The sequence below is a fragment of the Sorex fumeus genome, unplaced genomic scaffold (genome assembly GCF_029834395.1).
Source record: "Sorex fumeus unplaced genomic scaffold, SorFum_2.1 ptg000039l, whole genome shotgun sequence".
NCBI classification, from domain to species: domain Eukaryota; kingdom Metazoa; phylum Chordata; class Mammalia; order Eulipotyphla; family Soricidae; genus Sorex; species Sorex fumeus.
Genome location: NW_026606096.1, coordinates 28,294,014 through 28,307,029, shown reverse-complemented (window position 1 = coordinate 28,307,029; position 13,016 = coordinate 28,294,014). Strand labels below are relative to the sequence as shown.

The 13,016-nt window shown below is 41.8% G+C and overlaps 1 protein-coding gene across 1 annotated transcript in view; it reads left to right on the top strand.

Annotated features, from left to right (window-relative positions):
* Nucleotides 1-13,016, top strand: part of FHIP1A (FHF complex subunit HOOK interacting protein 1A) — a 212,394-nt gene that overhangs the window by 130,259 nt on the left and 69,119 nt on the right. The window contains exons 4-5 of the mRNA XM_056119088.1: nucleotides 2,765-2,996; nucleotides 12,307-12,933. Of these exons, the coding sequence (XP_055975063.1) occupies nucleotides 2,892-2,996; nucleotides 12,307-12,933 (732 nt within the window). The 5' untranslated portion in view covers nucleotides 2,765-2,891. The remainder of the gene's footprint in view (nucleotides 1-2,764; nucleotides 2,997-12,306; nucleotides 12,934-13,016) is intronic.

Sequence of the window (13,016 nt, the reverse complement as noted above, 5' to 3'; positions counted from 1 at the left end):
AGTTAAGGCTTATAATAGGAAAATGAAGCCAGAGTGAAAACCTTGAGGTCCCTTTTCATCTCTTGTAATCATGGATCCTTCTCTTTCTTCCAGTTCCATCTTTCCTTCAATCTTCTCTGATTTCTCTGGCTTGTATGAACTTTGGGAGGTGCGGGGGTAAGGGAGCGTTCAAGTGAACTAAAGGTGAGAGAATTTTAGCTAGATTCTCTAAGCCCAAATTCCGGGTCCTAACTTGGAGATTCTGAACCTAAAGTTGGGCCCTAGGACTCTCCTTGTAGCTTTGGATACAAGATTGCTATATTTCTGCTTCAGGGACTCTGAGAGACAGTGTAAATACACAGCTCTTTGGCTTCTGGGTCTACTAGGTAGTGTTTTCATTCATATGGTCTTCTGGCTTGCTTTTCCTTTCTCAAATGTGACTTGCTTAATTCAGACTGTCACTTCAATTCTCTCCTGTGTTTTCCTCACGATGGAGTTTCTGCACTCGTGACATATTTAGATAGTTCAGGTATCTGCCTCAGAAGTGTGGTTGGATAAGAATCAACCAAGTAAGATGCACTTTTCTCTGGGATAATACAGAGTCCCTGAGGAAAGAGGGCCAGGGAGTCACACCAGGAGGAAGGAGAGGATCGTTTTCTAGAAAGAACACTGTACTAGGAGTCAAGGAACTGATGTTCTATTTCTGCTAAGACTCACTTGCCAGTGTGTGACCTTGGCTGAGGTAGTTAGCCTGCATGCACCATGTTCTCACCCTCTGAGAAGTTTGTGTGCGAAGTTCCTTGGCAGACTCACTAATGGAATCGTGGAGACATGTTTCTATTTTGGATTTAGAGTCTACTGGCACAATGTATTTCTCCTCCAACTCTGCAAGATCTGACTGAGCTGGAAGCAGACTCAGATGCTTCTGCCTTTCCAACTGATAGAATCAACCTACTAAACCCCCACACTCTGGTTTTCCTCTTTTATAAGCTGCATAAATGAAAGGCCTTGGCATTTTCACAGCACATGCTGGCTCAGCAATGGTGACACGGAGGAGAGGGTTAGAGTTGGATCCCAGGAAGTGATAATGTGACAGGGCATGAGGGGACACAGAGCCTGTTTCATGGAGCGTTCCCCCTCCCCCCAAAGGTGCCCCTACAACATGGTGCTCTGTGGTGAAGGATCATTGATGACTGTCGACAGGGTCTTAGGAATTGGAGGTTGGGAATTCATTGGTTTAAGTGATAAAATATAGTTGTGTGATGGGTAACCCTTCCAATAGATCTTCCTCTATGGCCTCATCTTCTATTTACCTTGACTGGTGTTTGTACCTCTGAAGGATTAGTTCTGATACTTTTTCTCTGTTATGTTCCCCCCCCCCCCCCACCACTTTTTATTTTGACATCCTTTCCTGTTAAGCTCTCAGCCTTCCACTTTACACCAGGAATACTTGTTTGAATGTTCCTTCACCAGAAGCACTTTCCTTGGTGTTTTTCCTTTTACCCCCTCCCCTCAGGAGGAGCTAGGTCCAGAAGTTTAACCCAAATTATCCCCTCAAGCCCTTCCTCACATTGGATTGTTTAGAAGAGGAATCATTGGCCATGTTCTTCCCAGTCATATCCTTTTTTACATATTATTCCATTGAAAATAACCTTTTCTTTTCTTTGAGAAGTTTTATCATGGATTTTGTTTTCCACTAATCATTGTAATGGAATGACTTTTCTCTGAACTCTCTCTAATCTGCACCCTGAAAAAATGCTTTTGTGAAGAGGTTTTGTGGGCTGAGCAAACAGATAGAATATCACTGTCTTACTACCTTTGTCTGGGAGCAAGGCCTAGTCCTCTGAATTTTCCTCACTGTACATTCTGCAGAATCAGTATCTCTTTTACTAAAAGCTGGTTATGTTATAGTCGGGTTTTCTTCATATCACACCCCCTTAAATTCACTCTTTATTTGTAATTGTGCTACCTTGTATTCACACCTACTGAGCACTTGTTTTTGATGGATCATTTCTTGCTCTGATTTGTCAAGGTGACATAGAATTCTATTATTTTTTCAGGAAAGCTAGGAACCTAACTTAGTTTGTAGCCACAAAATAACTGAGAATGCTTTCAATTCTATTATACTGTCATCGATTTTTTTTAAAAAAATTCAATCATTTTGGACTTATGAGTTTGAGTGCTGTTTCATAACCACTCCGACTTGCTTTAAGATATTTGTTTCTGTCACTGTTAACTAATTGTTTTCCCATTTTGGGGTGTTTTTACACTTCAGAGGCATGGGTAGCATAGATTCTTACATGATTATAGAAACTAGATTAGAATTCTTACATTTTTTAGAAAACATTTTATTAAGGTACTGTCATGTACAAAGTTACTCATGATTAAGTTTCAGGCATGCAACATTTCAGTGCCAATCCACCAGTGTCAACTTCCTTCCACCAATGTTCCCAGTTTCTCCTCCTACCCACAAAGGATTCAAATGTTTGATAATTATTATCTAGGGGTCTGTGATTGGTAATGGAAGTGAATATAAACCCAATAGTTGTCTCATTAACACAGGCAGCTTTGGTAGCATAGTTATTTGACACTTTCAGTAGCAAGGTGAAAGAAAAGAGGGTAACCTTTAGACTCAATAGAAACATTTGTTTTGTGTCTCTTTTGTTCTCTGTTGGGCTTTGCCCACCTATGCTTTGATTCAGATTTGCCCTTGTCAGTGTTCTCTCTCATACAGGAATATAATAAGATACATTTTTTTTTGTTGTTGTTGCTATTGTCATTGCAGGTTTTGGAAGGCACCAGTGAAATGAGAGGAAGTTCTGTTTCTGATGTGAGACCTGAGAGTACATGACTACTTGCCAAATTTTGGGGACTATGAAATATGACTTAGAAGCTCTGATTGATGAAGGATTATGATGTCATCGGTTGCAACAGAAAGCAAACTCCAGCAGGCTGTCAGCCTGCAGGGAGTTGACCCAGAAACATGCATGATTGTTTTTAAAAACCACTGGGCACAGGTAATGTTTGGGTCCCACCTTCTCTGCTGCTCTCCGTGGCCCACACGATCTCCCTCACTGTCAGTCAAGGCTTTCTACCTCTGTGATAGCTCTGTGTCCAGAAACAGCAAGAAAAAAACCCTGTCTTCCAGAGAGGGGTGAGAGGAGCTCTCCTTTAGCACCCTTGCTTTTCTAGGCTAGATGGGTGCTGGTGGAGGGATGGGTACCTGATCATTGTATAACTGAAACCCAAGCACAAAAATTTGTAAGTCTATAATTGTACCTCATGGTATTTCACTAATAAAAAATAAAATAAAATAAAATAAAATAAAGTAAATCATAGTTTTCACCAAGGCAGGTAGGGAACACGAACTTTCCTGAGGTATTTTTAGAGGAACAGTGGTTGGCCTCAAAGTGATTTTTATATTACTTTGCAATGTACTTAACTCTGATTATATCCCCTTCCTTTCCCTTCTCCCTGCTGATTTCCCACTAGTCTTAAACTCTGACCATTCTAGCCTACATATTTATGAAATATTTACCAAGTACTGTGCTGAGTACTCCAAATGCCTTCTATCGTTTAATTTCCACAAACCCACCAGATTCCTCCATTTACAGATGAGGGAATGGAAAAATCACAGAGGTTAAAGAGCTTGCTCGAGGTTAAGCAGCTAGTCAGTGTCTACGCAGGAACTTAGACCTAGGTCCTTGACTCTGAGGCCTCTCTGTTGACCTATGTGCTCTACCTTTCCTCCCTGCTGGTGGTGTCTGTGCCAAGGAAAGATGATACCTGGTGGTGATGTTGATGATACCTGGTGGTGACCTTCATCACAAAGGTGCTTATAAATATTTAAAAAAACATTATTGTTGGCCTTGACTTCTCTGTGACTCTTCTCTGATCTGCTCATATGGATAATTAGGGTGGAATATTCAGACATTTTACCATCTCCTCCTTTTCCTCAGGGAGTTTCCAAGTAGTAAAATAAAATTGGTTTTCTTTACTACTTATCCAACATTATGCTCCCCAGGTGAGCTAGTAAATGGCTCTCCACGGACAATTTTTTAATGACTACCTGGTTCCTTCCTGTGGCCAGAAACAATGCCTGGGTTAGAGCACTGTGCCTGTAAATCAGAGCAATTAGAGGAGATGCAGTTTAAATCAAATTGACATCACTGCTGCACGGGTGCATTTGGACTGTGTAGCCTCTTGTCACTATCCAAGGGTAAAGTTTCCAAGTTTTTAAATGCATTTTCTATTCTTTGACTTTTTACTTTTATAATCTTAATGGGGTTTCTCTGAATATTAAGGGAAGCATCTGCTTTAGCAAAGGGAAGAAAGTACTTCAGGAGATTTCCCAATACAGTCAAATTATCTTGGGAAGTATTTTTTTTTTTTTTAGATTTTTATTAGTGAAACACCATGAGGTACAGTTGTATATTTACAGATTTTTGTGCTTGGGTTTCAGTTATACAATGATCGAATACCCATCCCTCCACCAGCGCCCATTCTCCACCACCACGGGTCCCAGCATCCCTCCCCCCTGCCCCCCCCCATCCGACCCTGCCTCTGTGGCAGGGCATTCCCCTTTGTTCTCTCTTTCTCCTTTTGGGTGCTGTGGACTTAAACATATTTAATACTATGGCTGAACCCTAAGGAATGTGTCCAAGAGCCCATTTGGTGTGGAAAGGGGATATGAGAAGGGCTATTTTGTTTTTTTATATCAAATTTTAAAAAATTTTATATGTATAGTAGTACAGAATATATTTGTGCAGTTTTGCATGTATTTTACTGATGTTTTAAATTCTTTGTCATTCAATATTTTAACTGGTAGGAGTGCACAATAAGATATTTGACACTCGGAAGATATTTATTTATTTATTGGTTTTTGGGCCACACCCAGTGATGATCAGGAGTTACTCCTGACTCTACACTCAGGAATCACTCCTGGAGGTCTAGGAGCATTTTTAGCCTTAACTGTTAGAGTGGGCCCAACAAGTCTTTCATTTTAATATGAATGCTTCGCTCCAGACTTGTTTCATTTGTTTGTGAGTGATGCCATGGATTGTTATCATTCCTGCTGGAGTAGCTGATGTGACCATTTAGTATTCAGTTGGATGTGATCTGTTCAGAATTCTGGGGTTCGGGCATGCCTTGTGAAGTTCTGTCCCAGTCAAGCTTTCTCCAAAACTGTTGGTGTGTTTTTAAGTGTGCCTCAATTCAGGAATAAATCCATATATTCTTCCTCGTTGGTGAAGGAATAAATACTCATCCCTAAATCACTGCTCATTTTTATATCCAGGAGGAATAATTTCAGCATGATCAGACATTTGTGGAAATCTGAAGTGTAGCACTTTCCTTGACTGCTGCACTCTCCTTTTAGTGCAGAAAGATACTGATTTAGGGATAAGGATGACTTTGTCAGAGGGAATGGTGTTTGTTTACTTCCTTTTGTAAAGTGCTGATTCTCTTGGACATTAAAATTTGGAAAAGTTTTTAGTCGTGACTTTTTAAATAATTTGAAGGCTGCCGTATTCTCTCTCTCTCTCTCTCTCTCTCTCTCTCTCTCTCTCTCTCTCTCTCTCTCTCTCTCTCTCCTTCCCCAACGCGTGATACCCACTAGGCTGCAGAATATATCTACTCTTCTTTATGCCTAATTTAGGGTTAGTGTCTTAGACTGTTTTAATGATGGTGTGCCAACCAGGTTTCTGTATTGCAATATTTCAGGCTTCCATAGGTCCTAAGAAGATAAAGCATGAAGACACAGCTCTTGCTTTATCTTGTTTTATCCCAGCATTACATATGTCTCTGTAGTCCTGTACTGGGTTGGGGTATCCCCCAACTTGTGCCGGGGCTCCTATGTTATTAGGCTGTGTCTGAGAAACACTTCAGGAAAACTCCGGTGAGAACCAGTGCACAAGGACGAAAGACAAAGCTATGAAATTGAGCAAGGACTGGCTCAACATTCAGATTGGTTGTAGTCATCAGGGACATTCAATGAAATTTGGCTGAAGATCATGAAATCCTGCCCTTCTAGGAGATAAGAAATGTTGCTGTTATCTTACTTTGTCCATGATACCACTTTAAATCAGCCTTCAATGGGATCGCAAAGAAAACAGATATTCTTGAGGCTTTCTTGAAGTGACCAGGCTTTGGCCAAAGGAACATAAATTGTCACCTGCTGGTACGTGCATGTGTGTAAGATAGGACGTGTGTGTTCAGGGGAAGCGGAAGCCAAGTTCTCAGCAGAGAAATGCTTGTGTTTGTCTTGGGAAGGAAGCCACTAGCAGCTGACTTAGGGAGCTCTCTCATTCAGAAAGCTTTGAGAATTCCAGAATGTTTGTCAAATTCAACTGACTGCTGGTAGGAGTGACCTTCGTTAGACTATAGGAATGGTTGATAATCCTTCAGTCTGGGGAACTGGTTGATTTCTTTCCAAAGAAATGCTATTTGTTTCTCCTATTCATCTGCTGTCACTCTCAGATTTATAAGTCAAGGTTCTTTGAAATTAAATTGAAATCTAGCCATATGCATTAGCTTAGAATTTGTAGGCCATTGTTCCAAATATTGATTGTATTTGTTTCTTTTTAGAATGACTGTCATTTCCATGTGGATCTGTATGTGATCCAGGCTCGTGAGTCACATGTTTCATTAACCCAGCCTGTATTTGTTCAAGTCTGTAGAACAGCAAATGCCTTGCTGTGATCAGCAAAACATTTACTAGGGTGTTTCGGATCTCACTCAGTTTACTTAAGAGCATAGGTTTTTATATCAGGGATTGATTGATTTATTCAGTGGTATTTTTCACCTCACAAAAGAGAAGCTAAAAAAAGGAAATATTTGCAAAGTAGATTTTTTTTTGTCTTCACTCTTTCCTACTTGGATTTCCCCACCTCCTCCCCTGACCTCCTTAACTGTGTTTTCATTTTCATCCAGAACTGAAGGTTGTTCAGTTGGAAACTCTCGGGGGCTGGAAAATCCAAGGGACTGAGATTCTCAGATAGAGGGAATGGCAGGAATGGGCTGGGCTCAGGAAGTGAGTAGCACCAGATCCTGAAGATCAAAGTCGATAAGTAGGTGACATGAGGCAGCAAGCAGAGATCTGAGAGCAGGGGTATGGGAGTTTGGTGGGAGAAACATGAAAAGCAGCTGCTGCAAAGGGGGGAAAGAAAGGACAAGCTTGGTCAGTCGCATTAGGAATCAGTCTACAGGGGCTGGAGTGATAGTACAGCAGGTAGGGTGTTTGCTTTGCACATGGCTGACCTGGGTTTGATTCCCAGCATCCTATATGGTCCCCTGAGCACTGCCAGGAGTAATTCCTGAGTGCATGAGCCAGGAGTTACCCCTGTGCATCGTTGGGTGTGACTCAGAAAGAAAAAAAAAAGAATCAGTCTATAGAAACAGCAAGAATGATGAGCCATGAGGTTGGCACCCTTGCGCCTTCAGACCTGGAATTCTTTGGCGTTTCTATACAAGTTAAGCTCCACCCAGAAGCTTCGTGAGGATGGGTAGCAGGATGCTGAGTGGTGATGCCCCAGAGTCCACTTGTAAAAGCAGGTCATGGGTGTGTCTGCCTGGAAGGAAAGGGAGGTGGCCTGGGACAGTCTTGACACCTAGGGAGGGAGGTTTGGGATATGTGGCAACACGGGCTCAGTGAACACTTTGCTGATCTCTGCATGTTCCGTGACTCACAGGTGGTGGCGGTAACACACTCATCTTCCAGGCAGAAAAGCTGCAGGGCCAGGGCTGGGCCGGAGTCAAGGGCGCTGAGTGTGCGCTTCATTTGGGATCATCAGCAATGCTTTTGTCCCCATGGGTTAGTTACTCTGCATGTGTTCTCTCATTTAGCCAAAAGGCAGTATAAGAAGCCCCCCTTATGGGGTAGAGAGGGTAATAAATACTGCTGGAGAGAAATATAGTACAAGCGTTAAGTCACTGGGGTATTGCATGTGCCTTGCATTCTGCCAGCAACAGTTTGTTCCCAGGCACTGCATATGGTGCCCAAGTTCTGCCCAGGGTTGTTCTGAGCACAGAGCCAGGAATAGCCCCTATGCACCAAAAAACAAAACAAAATAAAAGCTATTATTTGTCTTCAGTACAAGAATCTTAGGTCTCTTTTTTGTTTTATTTTCAGTGTGTGCGTAGAAGGCAAAATAGAGATTTAGTTGCAAAGTAATGTATTTATTTGCAAAGAAATTATTTTATTTCTAACGGTGATTTATTGGGTGAGAGTGCTTGACCACACCCAGTTGTGTTCAGGAGTGACTCCTGGTGGTGCTGGGGATCCCAACCAGGGTCATGCTGTAAACCACGTGCAAGTCAAGCGCCTTCTTTTAGGCCTTTGGCATAGTTTAAGTGATGACTAATGTTTTCTTGAAATACCTGTTTCATATACCTATATACCCTTGATCAAGTAAAAAGTTCTCAGGTGAAAAGAGGTTTAAAAAAAGAAGGTGAATGGGGAAAGTTTAAGGAACCCTAGTTTAATTAACTTGCATTTATAATACACTCAGATATATGATGAGTGTCTGCTTGTATGTTTCTGTTTTTTTTATTTTCCTTTTTATTTATTCATTCATTTATTTATTTTTTATTGATTCACCGTGAGGTATAGTAACAAAGCTTTCTTGTTTGAGTTTCAGTCATACAGCCATCAAACACCATTCCCTTTACCAGTGCACATTTTCCACCACCAAAATTCCCAGTAGCCCATCCCCTCCCCCCATTCCACACCTCCCCCTGTCTGTGTGACAGACAATTTTCACAATACTCTCTTTCTCTACTTTAGTTACTTTTGATATATTGAGACCAGACCCACCACCACTCACACCTGCCAAAAAGGGAATGCTAGACAATGTGATTTGTATTGTTTGTTATGGATGCAATAAAATGTTGCACTGCCATGAGCTCTAGGAATTCTAAAATTCAGAGTCCCATGGGGCGGGGGGTGGGGTGGGGAGCGAGGAGAAGTGCCCACTCCTCCCCTGTCCCGTGAGGCCTGGCGTTTGGCGCCACTGTCACTCATACCTAGAGCTATCGCTGGCTTCTAGAAAATGGCGACCACCGGAGTTCCTAGAGGGCAATCGGAGGGATGGCACCTGCCCCTGTCTGGAACTGCCCAGCGGAAATGGCCTATTGCAGAGTCCAGGGCCCTCTCTGCTGCAAGTTGCTCGGGTTCGAGGTTTGTGTGTCCTGCTTTGGAAGTTTTGAGATTAGGAAATTTCCAATAAATTATTTATACTTAAGTGCCTTTGTCCTTTCTTTAGGTATTAGTACAGAATTACATTGTGTACTTTTATTTATATTATCAAATTAGATCAACTTAGAGAAAAAGAATTTTACTTTAAGAATTTCATTTTTCTGCACTGGTGAAGGGGACAGGTGTTGAAACACTGTATGACAGAAACCCAATCATGAACAACTTTGTAACTGTGTATCTCATGGTGATTCAGTTTAAAAAGAAGTTTCATTTCTCTTCACACTTCTAATCATATTTTTGTCAATATATTTATATATAATTAAATTATTTCCTGCACGTTTGCATAAAATGATATGATTTATTTAGCTTTTGAAAAAAATAACTTTTATGGTGTTGTAACCTTTGAATTATAGTCTTCTTGATTGGGCCAATAATATTTTAATTTTTCATTATTGAAAATGTTCTTACTACATATGAACATGTTTAAAGCAGTCAATATGGGGTTGATTCCTCAGGGCATTTTCCCCAAAGGGAGGTTAACAAGTCAGAAGGGCAGGAATGGACTCAGAATTTCCCTTACACATTGCCCCTCTTTTTCCAGAAAGGGTGAACTAATTCCATACCACTGTCAGCGAATATATAGGACACAGCCCCAAGTTTTAGTCAGTCTGAGCACACATGAGTATAATTACATTTCTGCCCCGCAGGGTTTCACTGCACAGATAGCTCTCATAAGTAAACTCAGTATGTGGACTTTGGAATTACAGAACTGATAAAGCCTGTAGCTAATTTGTTCTTCGAGAGTGGAGTCTTTAAGTTAGAGCTTTTGGACCAAAGAACACACTGCATTGACGTGGAGCCCCCTTTTGGACAAGTGTGGTACTGTGCTCACTCTCAGATCCGGAACAGGGCAAGGCCCACAGTTTCTGCCAATGGGTTGTCAACCTGCCAGGAGTTCTGGACGCTTTTTAGACTCTGGAGTGAGGTATACTTTGGAGTCTGGCCTATAGTGAAGGAGAGGGGATGTTAAGTGTATTTCCTGAGACTACCAGTCCTCAAGCTCTGTGTCTCCTGGGCAGTTGCTCACAGGAAAACTTCCTCTTGAAAATGCCAGCTCAAGGGTATTGGGGTGATTCCCCCCACCCCCACCCCATATGACAGCACTTTAAATTTTATGATAAAGCCAATAGATACTGCAGGTTCTGTGGAAATTTATGAATTCTATACAGCTGTACTTTTCGGGTCTTAAAAGATTTCTTTGCCTTGCTTCTGACAGGGGAAAAAACGTAGCCTTTTCCTTCAGAAATAAATTTTTCTCATTTCTCATGCATGCTGACATAGCATTGTACCTTTGCCAGCTTCCCCAGTGACTTGCAAAAACCCTATAACCTAAATAGAAAAAGTGCAGCAGCGCTGGTAGAACGAGCAAGGAGTGCACAGGCCGTGGGAGACTGAATCTGTAGCAGTGCGTTCAGGAAGACCGAAAGGAAAACAGAGAGGGCCATTGATTCAGTGTTTGATTATTGTAAAGTGTAGCCTTAACATGAATTTGAAAGGAAGTAAATTAATGGTTGTTATAAGAATTCTAAGTCATATAGTTAAATTGAAGCAGAGTTCTAAAATAGAATCTCTAGGTATCAGTGTAGTATAGATGAGCAATGGAGGTAGGAACTATTCAAATGCCAGCGGTGCTCTGGGAAGGACCACCAGGGTGCTCCTGACTTAATATGGGATTTATTTTTTACTGTCAAATAGTTTCCTTTGGTGGTAAAATATATGTAGCAGAGTGTGTCATTTTAAACATTTTTAAGACTCTCATTCAGCAGCATTAACTACATCACAACACTGTGGAGCCATCACCGCTATTTTTAAACCTTCTCATCACCTGAACCAAAACTCTGTACTTAAGGGCTTTATTTTGTAATTGGTTAACTCAGTTCTTTCCCCTGACTTGAAGAAACAGGGTTCACACTCCCTCCCTCCCCTGGTTTCAACATCTGCCATCAGTTCGAGGTGTTTCTGCTCAGTGTGTGTCTCGTTCTCCTCGGTTCCTGCTCTTCCTTCCTCCTTGGTTGGTGGAGGTGACGCCTGTCCATGCACAGAGGGAGGGGGATTATTCTTTCAGAGGTTATGAGCTGAACTGAGCATCCAATTCACTATTTGTAGGAGACCATGAGGATTCTTGTTTCGCAATGTATTTTAAAATGAAAAAGCACTATTATGTTCTTGATAATGTAGGAAAAAATTAAGAACCTGTCATCACTCTGAATACAAAAGTGAAAACTATTTTTTCATATTTATTTTAGTCTGTTGCACATGTTTTTGACACAGTTGATAGTTATGTACCTAACTGTACACTGGTATAAATTGACTTTTTCATCTAATATATCACTGTTTTTGCTCAACAGTCTTCAGAATAACAGACCCAAGAATGCAGGTAGCTTCATACCACAGTCTTTGACTTTCCGGTTGTCAAAATGCATAATGATCACAAACAAGCAGCACCTGAATCTTTCTTTAGGCTAGCCCCTCAGTTTTAAAAAAAATTTTTTTTAACCAAACCTCTAGGTCCTTTATTTAGACAATGAAAGACATTTCCCCCCACAGTAAAAATTACACTAAATTAGTATCAGGGACTTTTAATGAAATAATTTCCTAACTTGGAGATAATCAAATAATGGAAACTCTGTGTGCCCATCAGTTTTACTCATAATTGTTTGGCTATTTAAAGGTAACAATTGATTTTCACTTTTTAAAAAAAAATTTTTTTATAATGAATCACTGTGAAGTACAGTTACATACTGACAAACTTCCGTGTTTGCATTTCAGTCATACAATGATGGAGTACCCATCCAACCCCCAGTGCCCATTCTCCACCACCAATGATCCCAGTGTCCCTCCCACCACTCCTACCCCTTCCCCCTCCCCCTCCACCCTGCCGCTGTGGCAGGGCATTCCCTTTTGTTATCTCTCTCCTTTTGGGTGTTGTGGTTTGCAATAGAGGTATTGAGTTAGCCCCTTCATTTTATTCTTATGAGGAACACAAAAGACGCTGACATTTATCTCCCATGGTTCCAGCTTCTCCCGTGGCAATTTGGTACAAGCTGGGTGACTCGTGTTTGGTTTGGTTCTAGGTTGTGAAAATCTTAGAGAAGCACGACCCCTTGAAGAACACCCAGGCTAAATACGGCTCCATCCCTCCCGATGAGGCCAGTGCTGTGCAGAATTACGTCGAGCACATGCTCTTCCTGCTTATCGAAGAGCAAGCCAAGGATGCTGCCATGGGGCCGATTCTGGAGTTTGTGGTCTCTGAGAACATCATGGAGAAACTCTTCCTTTGGAGCCTGAGGCGGGAGTTTACTGATGAGACTAAAATCGAGCAGCTGAAGATGTATGAGATGCTGGTCACCCAGTCCCATCAGCCTCTGTTACACCACAAACCCATTCTGAAGCCCCTGATGATGTTGCTGAGCTCTTGCTCTGGGACCACCACCCCCAACGTGGAGGGAAAGTTGGTTGTCCTGCTCAACCAGCTCTGTTCCATCCTTGCCAAAGATCCATCCATTCTGGAACTCTTCTTCCACACTAGCGAGGACCAAGGGGCAGCCAACTTCCTCATCTTTTCCCTTCTGATTCCCTTCATTCACCGAGAGGGGACTGTCGGCCAGCAGGCCCGGGACGCTTTGCTCTTTATCATGTCTCTCTCGGCAGAGAACACTGTGGTGGCTCATCACATCGTGGAAAACACTTACTTCTGTCCAGTAAGTCCCTCTCCTTGTCTTGTTTCGCACCCACCCCTCTTCTCTTCTCCTGTGCTTTTCTTAGTTCTTTTCACTTAAATTTT